Here is a 17,464-nt window from a genome sequence, read left to right as displayed (position 1 = left end):
GTTAGTTTCTTGTGTTCGCTACATATTATGGATATTAGCCCTCTATAAGATGTGGGGTTAGTATAGATTTTTCCTAATCTGTAGGTTGCCAATTTGTCTTATTGGCTATGTCTTCATATAAAGGCTTACAGAAGCTTTCTAGTTTCATGAGGTTCCAGTTTTTAATTTTCAATTTAGAAAATTTCTGTATAGAAAATTTCCCCCTGTGCCAATGAGTTCAAGGCTCTTTCCCACTTTCTCTTGTATTATAGGATTCAGTGAATCTGGTTTTATGTTGAGGTTCTTGATCCATTTGGACTTGAGATTTGTGCAAGGTAACAAATATAGGTATAATTTCATTTTACTATATATCGGCAGCTAGTTAGACCAGCACCATTTGTTGAAGATGCTTTCTAATCTCCATTGTATATGTTTGGCTTCATTGTCATTTGAGAGACTCAGGACTCAAAGGGAGGGACATTACATGAAATTTCCTACATTGGGAAGAGGAAAATTGTAGAGCCCACCTCCTGCAGAAAGACAGGGCATGAAGTGAGGGATGGGTTTGCCATCTCACAGTCAAATGACTGACTCACAATTGTTCCTGTCTGAAAGAACTGCAGGGATGGAAATGCAGAGGAGCCTGAGGAAAAGAAGGTTCAGTGACAGGCCCAAAGTGGAATCCAGCTCAAGGGGAGGTCCCAAGGCCTGACACTATTACTTAAGATATGGAGCACTCACAAAAAGGGACCTATCATGACTGCCCTCTGAAAGACCCAACAAACAGCTGAAAGAGTCAGATGCATATATTTACACCCAACCAATGAACAGAAGCTGCTGACCCCTGTGGTTGACTTAGAGGAAAGCTGGAAGAAGCTGAGGAGGAGGGCAACCCTGTAGCAGGACCAGAAGCCTCAATTAAACTGGACCTCAGATCTCTAAGACACTAGACCACCAACCATGCAGCATACACCAGCTGATATGAGGTCCCCAACACATATACATCAGAGGACTGCCAGGTCTGAGTTTAGTCAGAGAAGATGCACCTAACACTCAAGAGACTGGAAGCTCAGAGAGTTTAGAGGTTTGGTGGGGTGGGAGTAGGGGTGGGGACATCCTCGTGGAGACAGGGGATGGGAGGAGGTATGGGATGTAGAACAGTCAGAGGGCAAACCGTGAGGTGAATAAAATCTGGAGTTTTAAATATATATATATATATATATATATATATATATGTGTGTGTGTGTGTGTGTGTATATATATGTATATACATAAATAGATAAATAAATAAAAGATTTAAAAAGAAAAGAAAGGTCAGTATTCATTTCTGCAAGTTTACAACTGAATACAACCATATTTCACTACACACCACTCTGTGACTTCCTGGTGAAAGGGTAGTTCCTAAAGTTGCTGAAATCTGAAACATGGCATCATTGTTAACCTCCATATCTATCCAAAGGGCAAATAAAAGCAAAATAATTTAAAATAGCAGGTTTCATATTCATTTTATTTCTTCCGATGTATGAAAGCCAGTCATAAGCTCCCTATATATTTGCATCTAATGTGGTCAGGGACTCTAGCCTGGACCGCTGCATGTTGGATTCTTTGTCTACATCTCATTCTTGACCAGCTTTACTCTCAAATCTTTGTACAGGGAAACCTTTTTAAATCACAAATCTGACCTTGTCCCCACCTAACTAGACATATTTAGTTAAACCCCTTAGTCTCCAAATGAGTACCTGAGTCTTACTCCAAAAGCTGGCATCTTTCCCCAACTCTTCCCATATGTTCTTGCTAGCAACCAGATTTTCACTTTCATCTGGGCTTTACAGCTGACATTTTTTCATTGAAATTACCTTTATTGGCACTGATAGATTTACAAGCACTTTCTCCCATTGTCTCACTAATTCATATATACTACCATAATATATCTTTTGTGTTTTCTTAGGAATTCTTCCTTGGATTTTTTTGCTGTTGTTGTTGTTGTTCTCTTATGTGTTCCAATTAATTACTCTATTAGGCATAGGATTTGGGTGTTGGGGAGAGATTGGTTGGTTTTGGTTTGTTTTCAATAGGAAAATACTTTTTTCTTGCCACACAAGCTCAAAATAGGCACAAACAAATCATGCACACTTTCATGATGAGCTTTGCTTGTATAGAAACTTCACCTTTTGTCCAAGGCTCACTGGAATTTCTGTGTTCATCTACTGACTTTCATAATAATTTTCCTTTCCCTATCATGCCTTTAAAATGCAGTTGTGGTTCTTGGACATATTTTCCTTTCTCTCCAGTTTTCTTCTCTGTGGACCAAGGATGAAAGCAGGGTGCTTGCTGTCTAACTGGCTCTACCCTTAAGTGTAATTCTCAGTATAAAAACATACCTAAGTTTCTGGGATAGTTCCCCAAACCCCTTCTCTTGCAACAAATATTAAATGCCTAGAAAAAGTAGTGAAATTATGGAAACTATCTTCTTTCTAAACTAAACCTAAACTAAATTTGCATGCATGGAAATACTGCCTTGGGAATCCTCAGTCTGAATAGTTCTCTCTCTGTACATGAAGTCTTTAATGTAGAAATGCCCATTAAAGTTTCAGTCCAGTTTACCGAAACTCTCGGGCTTTCTGATTCTGCCTGAGGCCAGATGGAAGTGTGTAGAGGGCTCTCACACCTTTTTTTCTGTGTTAGACAGGACTATGAAGAGCTAGAGAAGCAGCTGAAGGAAGTCTTTAAGGAGCGTAGCACAGTCCTACGGCAGCTGACAAAGACATCCAGAGAACTGGATGGGATCAAAGTCAACCTTCAGGTGAGTTGGACACTAATGTTTTCAGCAGCAGAGGAGTTCATTCATCCCCATGGGACTGATATGCATTTTTAAACAATTTTCTCTGCATCTCTGGGCTTAACCATTCCAGTTATTATTTATTATTATTTGAGCTTTGAAATAAAATAGACTTTGAAATAGTTCAGAGACCTGCAGTTTTCAAACATCAAAAGGAGAAAACTGTGTTTGGCAAAATCCATCAGTTCCTCCAAGCTTCCAAGATCAATTTGACCCCTGTGTTCTTCTTATTATAAAATGATGGAAAGGTATTATAGGAATGAGATATTTGGAAGAGAATTTTAGATTTTCCCTTGGACAGCTCTAAATATCCTTTGAACAACTTCTTTATAGAAATGGATAAATGTAATACAAAAGAGACTACCATGTTTAAAACAAGACAAAACAAAAGAAAGTTCTATTTCAGGTAAAAAAAAAATCTTTTGGGGCAGTTGAATTTTGTTTTTTCAAGACCAGGATTCTCTCTGTAGCCTTGCCAATCCTGGAACGTACTCTGTAGACCAGATCTCCCTGCCTTTGTCTCCCAAGTGATGGAATTAAAGGCATGTGCCACCACCTCCCAGCTAAAAATCTTTTTAAAACACCTGATAGCAATTTGTTTTTCTCCTGTGAACATACATTTTTAATTTTTTGGAAAATTTATTTTTATACAATATATTCTGTTTCCTGCTACCCTGACTCTTCCAGGTTCTCACCTAACTCTCCTCCCATCAAGATTCACCCCTTCTGTCTCTTGGGAGAAAACAATATAAGAGAGAATAATAAAATAAAGTATAATATAAAAGAAGCTAATCAAAATAGGACAAAAACAAAGAGATGGAAGGGGGCTGAAGGAGAAACAGAAAGAAACACTTACAGATACAAATACACACACATCCAAACCCACAAGAATTCAATAAAAACACAAAACAAGAACCCATAATGCATGCACAAAGGTAAAAAACATTCTGAGACACAACATTAAGAGACACAGAGCAGTACATTGAAGTAGGACTTTTCACATTGAATTCACTGAGTATATACCATAAACTAAATTCCTTGGTGGCATTCCATGATATAATTCTTTTAATAAATATAGGAGACAGTAATCTTGATGTGACTTTTCTTGCATAAGCAATATTGTCTAGAGAAAGTTATTTGTTTTTGAAAGTCAGTAGGACTCTAGAGTTTAAATGTAAGCTGTTTTGCTTCAGAGCCTTTCCACATACCACAGAAATCAGGCTGTATATTATCTTGATCCTCAAGGTCTTTGTGATATGTTGATGCCATTGTTTTGATGGCACAGTCAGGCACTAGTTCATTGACTTTAGTCCAGCTCATATGCTGGGTTATCTTTCCATAGCTCATATCTAATTTACACATGAACACCAATCTTCCTTTAGAGCTGGCAATGCAATGTTTAGAACGAGTATACAGGTAAGTAATGCCTGAATTTGAACTTATTTAAATTCATGTTGCAAAAGTTGTGGTACATGTTGAAAGAGTAAAAACTAGCCACTGTCATGTAGGATATGGTGACAGGTAGGAGGACTACACAATTCATGGAAAATGGTGTTATGCATCCAGGCATCAAATTTCCAAAAACTAAATAGGAGGATTCAAGAGGCTATGGATTGATTTTCTTTTACTTGTGAAAGCCAAGACACAGATTACTGAGAAGAAAATTAACAGGTAAACAAGCCTGGGGGGAATAATCAAGACACCTGTCTGTTCTCAGGGGGATGGAGCACCTGGCACAGGAGCGTATCGTATTACCAGCATATGGTGAAATGCCCTGGAGTGGTCAGTGATTAGTGTTCCCAGGACTGATTCCTAAATCAAAGTGTCTCCTTATAAACTAGAATGTTGCTTTAGAAAGATTTGTATGGAGCTATATTTTTTGAAAAGATAAAAATACTCCCTGAAATGCTGTTACAACTTTGAAATTTTTTTTTTTTTTTGGTGGTGGGGGGGTGGGATTGTTGTTTTGTGGTACATTCCACCACACATGGTGTTTTCCATCGTTTATCTTAACAAATCCTTTTAGCAAACTCTCCACAAAATTAGCCTTATTGCTTTTGTTATAAAATAAAGAGCGAATACATAAGTATATCACAGAATGTTAAGTCACTTTCATAAACAAAGGATGACGTTGGATTTCAAACTTAAAGTAAATGAATATATAACTGTGTTATGTGACTTTTCCTGACAAAATGTGAACAAAATGTCTATGCATCCCACATAGAGACCTAGCAACTGCCCACCAAAACTATCCCACATAATATAGGACAAAAAAAAATAGTACTTTGATGTCTGACTTTACTCATTGCATTCACCTACATATATACTAAATTCTTCAGTGGCATTGCATGATATAATTCGTTTATATAGATATAGTCAATAGTGCTCTTGTGAATTTTCTTGGTGAACTGATGAGTTAAATTGAAGCTAATTACAAGAGTATGGAGATGAGATAAGACATGGGCTACAAGCATCTACTCTCTCTCATTAACCTTAGGCAAATTCGGTTATTTGGCTTGCTGGCTTTTCAGATGCACTATAGCTCTCATGCTGACCTTGAGCTTGCTATGGAGTCAGTGATGAATGTGTACTTCTCATCCCCATGCCTCCTGAGTGTTGGGATCACATGTGCATCCTACTATGTGCATTTGTTTAAATAGTACTGAAGCTAGAACCTGGAGATTTCCACATGCCAGACAGATACCCTACCAGCTGCTGAGCTGAATTAAAAACATGTCCTGTCTTCAATAAGATGGCTTTATTAGGCTCAATTTTGGGTAAATTGGTTGGAAGTGATCACAGTCACTCTGAATTCAAGATAACAGGCATGTCCTGTTCAGATGGCAGAGTTCCTCAATACATCACACATATATTTCTTATATATTTACTTTAGTAATTTACTAACATTTTCTTTTTTTAGTTTTTTCTTATGTCTTAAAAGTATTTATTTGTTTGTCTGTTTAATTTTTATGAATAAATGCTTTGCCTGCACATATCCTGGACACTATTTGCATGCAGTACACATGGAAGCCAGAAGAGGGTGTTAGATTTCTTGGAACTGGAGTTACAGATAGTTATTAGCCTCCTTGTGGGTGCTTTGAACCAACCCTGGTCCTTTACAAGAAGAGAGAGTGCTCTTAACTACTCTATCCAGTTCCTCTTAGATTTTTTGTTTGTTCTGTAAATTCATTTGGTTTTTTTTTTAATGTAAAGTATAAAAAGCAGGAAATCTTACCTTTTGAAAATTGATTTCCAGGCACTTACTCTTCATAACTTTATCCTGTGTGGAAGAAGAATATAGGATGATCAATAAATATGTTAGTCAATAAGTTGGTAAATCTACCTTCCTATCACTAAAAGAGTCAAAATCATCATGAAATACCTGTATATTCTTCACTGGATGTTGCTGAAGACAAAGTAACTATGTGAAATAGGTCTTCCACAAGTTATCTATCTGATCCATTGGTTTCTTATTGTTGAACTGTGTGTATAGCCAGTAATTGAATCGTAACTTGAATGACACACTCTACTTACTTATATCCCTACCTCTATGTCTAGGGTTTTTGCTTTTGTTTTTGTTTTGAAACAATTTTTAGTAGAGTCCTCTGACTTTTTAATCTGCATTTTCTTCAAAACAACCCAAATGTAGGCAATGGGCAATAATACATAACACATTTTAAATGTCTTTCTTCCTCCCCTCATCTGAGTTAACTCATAAATGAAAATGTCCCTTTATGCATTCTCTATTTTATTAAATGAAGAAATCATAGGGCTGACTTTTTGATCTCTCCAGGTGGATCCATGATGTATGTTGATCAGTCAGTCTTCTGAATATTGAGATTTCCCACTTTAATTACTTATACTGCCCTCTTTGTCTGTTAGGAGAAACTGTTTTCCCTAAATACATAGAGCACTGCTTACTGAATACTTCCTAGAGATACTCTCAGTTAGTCATTGTCAGCTCAGCCCCTAGGTATCTCTGGTAAAGCTAACACTGTATTAAAGTTCTCTGTTGAACACCAGCAGCATGTTCTACAAGTCTTTGCATAATTCAGGATAGGTTGTCTGTTAAATAAACATTAAGGAACAATGCACTCACTGCTACACTGTTGTCATTTTCCACAATTCACAGCTACTCTGTAGAAACGGTTATTGCTTCTTTTTTTAAACTTTCCATATCAAATATGACAGGTTACTCTAATAAACAGTTACTGAGTATAAATAAGCAAGTTATTAGGAAAGATTTAATATGTAAGATCCTTGTATAAGAAACACCCGGGGAACATTTCTGGTCTCATTTATGGCCTCTGAATCTTTAATTTACGAGTATATAAGTAATAATGACTGGAGTGTCATATATTATTTTCTTAATACCTATGTATAATGACAAGTCATGAAGTTATCTGGTCCTCTGTCTTTATGTGTCCTAAAACATTACTTAGAAGTAAGACATAAACATGAATGAACAAGCATGTGCCTTTGACTGCTTTCAACTTCAATCAGCTTATTCCCTGACCTATGCAGTCAAGTTTTCTATGAGGCCTTCTGTTTGTTGGAACTACACGAGAACTAATTCAAATTAGAGGACAAACATTAAATGAACTAGAGATGGTATTTTTTTTTAATTTCATTTATAAAGAGACTGAGGAGCACATGAGAGATAGCTCAGTGTGTTAAGGTACTTGCCAAACAAGCCTGGTGGCTGGAGTTTCATGTTTGGAACACATGTAAATCTGGAATAGTACTAACTTCACAAAGCAGTCCACTGACCTGCACACCTGCACCATCACATGTTTGACAACACACACATCACGTGAGCACACAGACACACACCGAAAATAAAAAAAAAAAAATGTAAAAATTCTCTTTAAAAAGGAAATGAGGTATTTGCAGGATATTATTTTTCTCCAATACCTGATGAGCCTCAACTCAAACCTATTTGTGTACTAAGAGGTGAAAATGTCCTACTGTGTGTCAGGAATCCCTGTGTACATCCTTGGCCCCATCAATAGTCGAGGGGACCCACTTTCATATCTTCATTCAATAAACCAACTGCCTTCAAACCTGAGACTAAGTATAGACAAAATTAATACAAGTGAATGACAATGACAATTTTTTATCTTAATAAGATGACTTTCTCTCATTTCTCCTTCAGTCTTTGAAAAATGATGAGCAATCTTCCAAAACCGACGTCCAGAAGCTTCTGGAGCTAGGCCAGAAACAAAGGTAAGAAAGGAGCTCTATATTAGTTCCTATTCTCTTTTAACTTCCTCCCTACCCCTACCCCCTCTATTTCTGCCAAGCTAGTAAAATACAGCCAGGGAGTTTACCAAAACCCACTACAATGTATGAACTTTTCTTCTTGGGTACACTTGGTTGCATGTGAGATTGATACTGGACTTTTTGCAAATAATACTCTCATACAATAGATCTACATTTTAGACAGCAACTGGGCAAATAAGTTAGGCTAGAAACAGTTAAATAAATTGCTGAGATCTATATTCTTGGGATTTGAATTCTAAAATAATGATCAAATTCAATGTCGACATAATTCCATGCTGTATTGGTTTTTTGATCAGCAGGCAAAAAGCTGTGCAAAAATATTACACATATCAAGTGACAGAACAAATCCCTGATTTAAGTCCTGATGTCAGCCTGGGTCTCCACTGCTGATCTTACATATTGACTCTCAAACTTGTCATTAACAGTGACATGCTTTCAGGCCAGATCAATAATGTGGTTAAAATATCAATGTCAGGCATTACTCTTTATTATCTGCAATGATGAGTTTGTGCTTTTCATTATTAGATGCTAATATTAAAATAACTTTATATCCTGTATTGTCATTTTCACAATTTCTATTAGCAAAAGACAATAAGCTACAGACTTGGCAGTTTATCACCTCAGCCACTTACTGTCTGGGTGATGTGTAGACTGGATTTTAACCTCTGTGTGTTTTGGGTTTCTCATTTGCAAAACAAAGCTAATTATCTTAATACATGTTTCATAATAAAGGAATTTTAATGAACCTAAAAACACCAACCTCTTAAAAGTGTGGAGTTTAATAGTCTCCACATTCTAATGGGGTGGCTGAAGGGTTTGGAGTTGGTAGAATTTGGTAAAAATGAAAATATTTCAATTAAAAAAAGGGAAAGTTTTTGATACCTATTGAACAACAATTCAGCAATCTATTTTTTCTAGAAAAAAATTGTCAACAAAAGGTGTAATTGTTGGATAAAATAAACTAAAAATTGTGGAAATTATTAATTTAACAAATCATTTCATCTCAATCAAAGCAACTGAATAAAAATATTTAAAACCCACAAAAATAATATCAGAATAACTCAAGTCAGATGTCAGTGATTAATGAAGCTGGAGAGAACTGGGTCTGAGGCAAAAAAATTTGAGGGGTGGCTCAGAGTAGATCTCACAGTGGGTAGCTGTTCAGGGAGGGATCATTAATTTCAGGAGAATAGTTATGCCAACTCCACTTAGGATGAAAAGAAGATGTCAACAGTAGGGCAGCCATGCTTCCTAGAGAACAGGGAAGACTAGGGAAGGAAGACTTACTTCTGTAAGAATCATGCTGTGTCAGATGATTTAGCTTTTATCATATAGGATGTACAGGTAAGTTGCCTGGTGTATGATAAAGACGAGGAAAAGTGTAATACTTTGCTTTGGACTATGTTTTCTTAGGTATCTATCTGTTTATAATAACATGTGAAAGAGTGGCATTACCTCTATGCAATATATTTAATAAATCATCTACACTTGTGCATTACCCACAAGTTCTAAGATGACTGAACATCTGTTCCAACAAAAAGATGAAATAAAGCAGATGTACTGGTACTGAAATTTCAGTTTCATACAAAATTAGAAAACATATTAAAAATAAATTACTTATTTTGTGTCTACCATTAAAATCAGCATAGAAATCTCAGTAAACTTTATCCATTGCTGTAGATAACTTCTTCAAAACCAAATTGAATGAACCGGAATTCACTTCATGAATAGATAACAAATTAATAGAGTGTTTCTATGTATCTGGGACAACTTTTACATGAATCTAGCAGATATGAGGTGTCCATATACAGTTATGTGATAATATAAGTGAGTGTGTATGTGTGTGTGTGGGGGGTATTTCTAACAATAGAGACCAAGAAATATGTGTGTTGTATGAAAGAGATGGAGGAAAATAATAGATGATAAATACCTGATAATGACATCAATAGATAGGTGAGTGGTAAATCTATACTGACTATTGAATTTTAAAAATATATAACAGCCTGGAGAGTATTCCCAAAAGACCCTGGGGTTGATAGAGAGATATTAATCAATACTGTATCATTACTAAAATGATGGAAGCAGAGAAATGATCCTATGTTTGTCCTGAAATGAATTAAGAGTAAATGGCAAACCATACGTTGTTTTCTCTGCTGGGTAGAGGGAAGGGTTACTAGAGGCAACAAGGACGCGGAGAACTATAAGAGTATTGACTAGTGGCATGTTCTCTAGAACCTGGAAGGAAGATTGGGGAATGGCAAGATTTTTTCCTCTGTAAGTTACTGACTGATATACCAGTTTATCACCACCTGAAATTCATGTCTTGCTGAGAGAAAAATATAAATGAAATACTACACAAAGAAGCTTCCCAATGCTTGCACAATATGGAAACCTGTACTAATATAGCCAAGCACGTGAACATTCTGACTGTGTCCCAGGACCCTCTCGTTCTTAGAACTAGGGATTCAGTTCTGCACCAGAGCGGCTGTGAAGCAGTCAGGTCTAACTGTATCATCAAATCGTCCTGAAGCAAGCAAGCCTGGAAGCATCTCTCTCACAGCATAGAAACTGTAAGTCTGTGAGAACAGTGGACTGGCTAAGGGAGACAGAAGAAAATGGGGTGACAGTTGGTTAGTAGGTGTAAGGCCTAGCTCTCCATCAGTTAGTAATTCTGTGCTACATAGATATGCAGAGAATTCTTGCTTCTACCATTTAAAAATGTTTTATTTATTTATATATGTTTATGTATTTTATTGCATAATGCTTTGCTACGTGTATCTATGTGTACCACATACATATCTACTTCCCATAGAAGTCACAAGAAAGGCAGCTTGTCCCCTAGAACTTGAGTTATGGGTGGTTGTGAGTCACAACACGAGTGCTGGGAACCGCACCTAGGTCTCTCTGCATGAGGAACAAGTGCTTGAAACTAGTAGCATTGCCTCCAGGCCTTTCCTCTGACTTTCATTAACAGGCATCACTGATATTTTGTCTTGTTCCTTATTCACCTTTAGATACCAGAGTGCTAGCTATTTTTATTCCCATATCTTCTATAAAAGAATTTTGTTAAATATATTATTTGTTGCTTAAAACTAGCAATGGATAGTTTGAATATAAAATCTAGAACGAAAAGTAAGTTATTTCATGTAATGTATGACTCCTATTTCAGTCTGTACTTGAAGACCGTTGCCTTCTTTCCTCCCTAGCACTCTTCCTTCCTTCTGTTTTCTGTCTCAATAGAAGTAGTATAATGGTTTCCTAAAGGTGCGAGTGCATATGCTACAGACACAATGGTACCACCCCTTTGTTCACCAGTCGTCTATAAGACACAGATATCATACCTTGATTTGATATCATACTTTGAGTTGATAGATAATATATGCATATCTATTACATACAACCATGTTTTATTTTATGTTATTTTGTAGTTAATATTTATATACTATCATAACATTTAATTATGATATGTATTTAATAGTTAATTATGTAATATTTAATTACAAAATCTCTTTGTAAAAATCTGGTATTCCACACTTAAGTGTTCATATATGTAACTCTCCCCAAGAAAGCTAGAAATTAGCTTTAGACTATGAATTAAGAAAAATTTGCACAGGACGACAATGAATGATTCCAAATGTATTCTCTCTGTGTCTCTCAGTTTCTCAGTCTCTCTCTCTCTCTCTCTCTCTCTCTCCCTCTCTCTCTTTCTCTTAAATTTGCATGATCACAGTACCTAGAGCAGAAATCTAGAAGACACAGAATGCTCCCACTAGAGGAAAAGTAAGGCCCCATCTGTGGGGTATCCTGCTAAGAAAAAAACAGTATACAAGAAGTCTCGACAGGGTTGGGTTTTTGTTTGTTTGTTTAACTGCTGTAGAATAAGTAATTTGTATTTCCAGGCTTTGGGCTAAACATTTAGCTCATTAGGTCATTTAAACGTTGCCACAAACCTACAAAATGTCCATATTATTGTGCCCAGTTTTAAATAAAGAAATTTACAAGGAGGGAACTTTATCACTTATACAAATTAACACAGCTAGTTTCCCCACAATCAATTGCAGAATTTTAAATATTTTGGGTTCTCATGATATAGAACAGTGCTCTGCTTTGTTGCTGTTGACTTTGGACAGCTTCTCTAGGCATGGTCGTATGTCATATATTTGCACTCTATTGTACACACATGCACACAATACTATAATCTAATATTTTTGAGATGATAATTTGGATGATAAAAATCAAGTCAAAGCAAGAAAATATCATCAATCTAATATGTATGGATTCTAAGTTCCAAAGAGGAATTCAGAAAATACCAATTTTTATTTAGCATATAAGATAATGTCTTCCATCATAACATTCACAATCACACACAAACATACACACACACACATCATACTTCATCCATATTCACTGTATTATTATCATTTATTAATCTCCCCAAATCTTACACTGAGAACCTTTCTTGATTTACATTATGGATATGAGAGACAATGTGATATTTGTTTTTCTCCACCAACCTCTGTTTTTATAAAAGGCATATTCCATGCATGCTAATGATATTGGGGCACAATGTTTATGCATGTATAATCATATATTTCTTTCCTGTGCCTGTGAAATTATAGTTAGAACTAAATCTCTTTCTATTATGATTCCATAAAAAATTCTCAGAAATATAAACTATATCTAAGCCAGAATGCTATAAAATTAATAAATTACGATGATCAGAAAGGTACAAGAATGTTTTTCAGAAGTCTATAATGACTTTTGACCCAGCATGTTCATGCCCTACATGCTGTTAGTGAAATTAACTTTCCAATTCAAATTAGTACATTGGGTTGATTGAACATATTTCATTGTTCACAGTGACTCACACTGTGGGATTCTTATAAAAGACAATTTCCCTTAAATATAACCAGCTTTTAGCTTTTTCATGAAAGCCAGTCCCTTGTTACTGGTGTATTTAGATGCATCTTTTTGTATCTCTGTAGCTTTTCATATTTATAATTAACTGCTCCTTAAATGGAGTTAGATATAAAAACCTTTCTGTAAAGTTCATCAAAAATCATGTGATATTGCCCCTTTCCTCTTTTGTCTACTAACCTAGGGAAGAAATGAAGTCTCTCCAGGAAGCCCTGCAGAATCAGCTTAAAGAGACATCTGAGAAAGCAGAGAAGCACCAGGCCACAGTGAGTGTGTTTGTGTTTCTTCTTTGCCTATTAGATTTGGATCTGAGAATTCATTTCTTCTTTTTCTCACAGCACTATACAGATACAGCTTAAAAAGTAAAAGTAAACTCACAACAACAGAAGCTTCAGTCATTTTGATCAGTATAATACTTTGTCAGAGAAAGTACCCAAGGAGTTGAAGGGGTCAGCAACCCTATAGGTGGAACAACAATATGAACTAACCAGTACCCCCGAAGCTCATGTCTCTAGCTGCATATGTATCAGAAGATGGCCTAGTCAGCCATCATTTGGAAGAGAGGCCCCTTGGTATTGCAAACTTTATATGCACAGGGGAACGCCAGTGCCAAGAAGTGGGAATGGGTGGGTAGGGGAGCAGGGTGGGAGGAGGGTATAGGGAACTTTTGGGATAGCATTTGAAATGTAAATAAAGAAAATATCTAATAAAAAAATTGAACAACAAAAGAAAAGATGAATTTTAATGTGGTAGTCTTCTAGCTCCTACTATTCTCTATAAGGGATGAACCAAGAGGGAGAGGAGGGAGGGAACTAGCTCAGGCTTACATTAATGGTTCATGGATGACATGGAAGCTGCACTGAAAGCCAGTTAGTCTATGCAGATCTGTAAGCTGTGTCAGAGAGCTATCATATGGGATCACTCAGGGGCAGGTCCATGCTATCTGCTTAGTCATCAGTCCTACAAACTATTCATAAGGTAAGACATATTAATAGGCCAACTGATCCCCACATCTTTGCAAGATGATGTCCTTTTAACCCTCACATTTTGGTTCTTACCACTGATATTCACCCGAGACAGGAAAATAGAATCCTGAATCAATGCTGGGATACAGATCTCAACTTGATTTCCCAGACTCACTTTTGTACCACATACAAGGATTTCTATCTCGCACCTAGTGCCTGAATCTGCTTTATAAAATATTATATATAGTACCATAGAAAATGTGTTTGTTAGAGGTTGATTGAATACATTACTGAAAAAAAAGGGGTTATCATCACTGGGTATGGGGCCTACATGGGGAAGGCTAGAGCTGGCCACCAGACAGAACTGGACAGGAAATTCCATTGTGATTTGAAAGGCGATGCAAAGGTGAGACAGCCTTAGGGTGGGCTGGGTGAACAACTGCAATAGTCACAAGACATAAGAGCTACCCCACATTGTGGGTACTGCCTCTAAGGTCAAGAGGGAAGGTCAGGAGTGGTTTGGAGAGGTGCTAGAGGGCATAATTCTTGAGCTGGTTGATTGTTATATGAAACCATGGTCCGGAGAGTACAAAAGACCTATTGGGGATGCAATGAAGGAGGTAAGAAAATAGAGAAGAATATTTCAAGTACATTATTGGACTAGAGAGAATGAGGCTGATCCTTGGTTGGCACATAGCTCTTTGAACAGACTCTGCAGTACCAGTAAAATAGTCTCAGAATTAGAAACTCGAAACAAGATTAATGCAGGTATCCATCTTTGCCAATTACTGGAATGCCAGGCACTCTAAACACTGTAGTGAACCTTTTATTCGTAAAGCTTCTAACAACTTAGATAAGAGTGTAGAGCTTTGCTTCTGAAACTCAGCTCAGTTTGTCACCCAAGACAAGCTGACTCCTAAGGGCAGTCTTTCTCACAATGATGGTCTGCTCTGCTGTATGCCGGATAGTTTCCTGTTAAGGATTTCTCATTATCTCTTCCATCTGTCAGGATAACATACTTGGATGGCATGAAAACACTCAGTGATTTTATGTTGAATGTTCTAATGCTTGACTATCTGGATACCCAATATTTTATAAAAGAACAGATAGTTTTTAGCACCTGCCTAGTCATTTCTTTCCTCAATACCTGACCTAGACTGCTGGATGGCTCTGTCTAAAATCCCATTTCTGCTTTGACCACAGACTTTATTTGAATTTATCTTGGGAAATTTAATCTGATAGAAAGCAATGGCCCTGAGAACGGACATACTCTATTCACTATTTTCTCAGACCCTTGTAATAAAGCCGTATTGTTTTATTGATTCTTTCCTAAAGAGTTATAACTCACAGGAGGTAAATACCTCTCTTGCAAGTGGGCAGAGCAACTAACACACAAGCCGCAGCAATTCCCACTCTTTATGCAGACAGGATTCTCAGGATAACACTTTTAATCTTGAAAGAGCACAGGGCAAAGATAGAATAGCCAACTGTAGAAATGTCATGGATGCGGAGTATGGCCCCTGTGTTCCAGCCAACATGGTCTCACTACCTCTCTTATGAATTTTCCTTAAAGCCTTAACATCCCTATCCCTACCTGCCTAACATTTCTACTAATCCTGAAAATTAGTAGGACTGTATTGGCATGCTATACTGAGGATAATTCCTATTAGACCATGCATTTTGTGGACTTGATCAAGGTCTGCCAGTTTGCTTACTTATCCAATTAAAACCATGTATTGTTAATAAAATAATAAAGATTATATTAAATGTATAATTATATCTAGCATATAGGCTATAGTAGACATGAACGTGATATTCTATCCTTCCCTCTCTGCTATTTTAACTCCATATTCATATATCATCATTTCTCTTTTACCCAGGCTCTCTTATTGACTACTCAGGATACTAATAAAGCTATTTGTTGGGCAATTATGATTCTGTGCACACTCAGTTCTAAACAGGGTGGATAATGAATCATAAGTAACATCAAAGTTGTAGCCTATCATCACCACTAACTACTGCCTTAAGCACTATCAAGGATGACATAGGAGGATTTATATGTGACAAAGGAAGATTCAAATATTGTAGTCTATTCTTAATCATTTAGGCTGTTTTAATGTTTCAGCTCTAAGTCATTCCTAATCAAAATCATTTAATTACTATCCAGATACTATACATAGAATTCTTCAACCCCTTCTTTTTTAATTAGATATTTTCTTTATTTAAATTTCAAATGTTTTCTCCTTTCCTGGTTTTTCCTCTGAAAATTCCCTATCCCATCCCCCTTGTCCCTGCTCACCAATGCACCCACTCCCACTTCCTGGCCCTGGCATTTCCCTACATTAGGGCATAGAGCCTTCACAGGACCAAGGACCTCTCCTCCCATTGATGACTGACAAAGTCATCCTCTGCTACATACGCAGCTGGAGACATGAGTCCCTCCATATGTACTTTTTGGTTGGTGGTTTAGTCCCTGGGAGTTCTGGAGGTACTGGTTAGTTCATATTGTTCCTCCTATTGGGCTTCAAACCCCTTCAGCTCCTTGGGTCCTATCTGTAGCTCCTCTATTGGGGACCCTGTGCTCAATCCAATGTTTGGCTGCAAGCAGCCACCTCTGTATTTGTCAGACACTGGTACAGACTCTCAGGAGACAACTATAACAGGTTTTTGTCAGCAAGCACTTGTTGGCATCCACAGTAGTGTCTGGGTTTGGTGACTGTATATGGGATGGATCCCTAAGTGGGACAGTCTCTGGATGGGCTTCAGTCTCTGCTCGAGACTTTGTCTCTAACTCTTTCCATGGGTATTTTGTTCCCCCTTCTAAGAAGGACTGAAGTATCCACATTTCAGTCTTCATTCTTCTTGATCTTCATGTATTCTGTGAACTGTATCTTGGGTATTCAGAGCTTCTGGGATAATATCCACTTATCAGTGAGTGCATATCATGTGTTTTCTTTTGTAATTGGGTTACTTCACTCAGGATATTTTATAGTTCCATCCATTTGCCTAAGAATTTCATGAATTCATTGTTTTTAATAGCTGAGTAGTACTTCATTGTGTAAATGTACCACATTTTCTGTATCTATTTCTCTGCTGAGGGGCATCTGGGTTCTTTCCAGCTTCTGGCTATTATACATAACACTACTATGAACATATTGGAGCGTGTGTCCTTATTACATGTTGAAGCATCTTCTGGGTATATGCCCAGGAGTGGTATTGCTGGGTCCTCAGGTAGTACTATGTCCAGTTTTCTGAGGAACCACCAAACTGATTTCCAGAGTAGTTGTACCAGCTTGCAGTCCCACCAGCAATAGTGGAGTGCTCCTCTTTCTCCTTATCCTCACCAGCAGACTTCAGATCCAAATAATCCTATTAAAAATTGGGAACAGATCTAAAAATTAATTCTCAACTGAGGAATACCGAATGGCTAAGAAGCACCTAAAGAAATGTTCAACATCCTTTGTCATCAGGAAATGCAAAT

General features: G+C 37.0%; 1 protein-coding gene across 4 annotated transcripts in view; it reads left to right on the top strand.

Annotated features, from left to right (window-relative positions):
- The window catches only part of Luzp2 (leucine zipper protein 2), a 393,196-nt gene that overhangs the window by 187,894 nt on the left and 187,838 nt on the right, over positions 1-17,464 (top strand). For 2 of the 4 annotated variants that reach the window (XM_021168299.3, XM_029479978.2), the window contains exons 2-4: positions 2,665-2,782; positions 7,974-8,044; positions 13,203-13,284. In XM_021168299.3, coding sequence (XP_021023958.1) covers positions 2,665-2,782; positions 7,974-8,044; positions 13,203-13,284 — 271 coding nt within the window. Of the gene's footprint in view, positions 1-2,664; positions 2,783-7,973; positions 8,045-10,565; positions 10,672-13,202; positions 13,285-17,464 lie in introns of those variants that run through there. The other 2 variants (XM_029479976.1, XM_029479977.2) reach the window with 2 other exon arrangements.

Source organism: Mus caroli, unplaced genomic scaffold (assembly GCF_978045245.1).
Source record: "Mus caroli unplaced genomic scaffold, Mus_caroli_1 scaffold_8, whole genome shotgun sequence".
Lineage (NCBI taxonomy): Eukaryota > Metazoa > Chordata > Mammalia > Rodentia > Muridae > Mus > Mus caroli.
The sequence above is the reverse complement of the archived record's forward strand: the minus strand, read 5'-3'. Positions and strand labels throughout refer to the sequence as shown.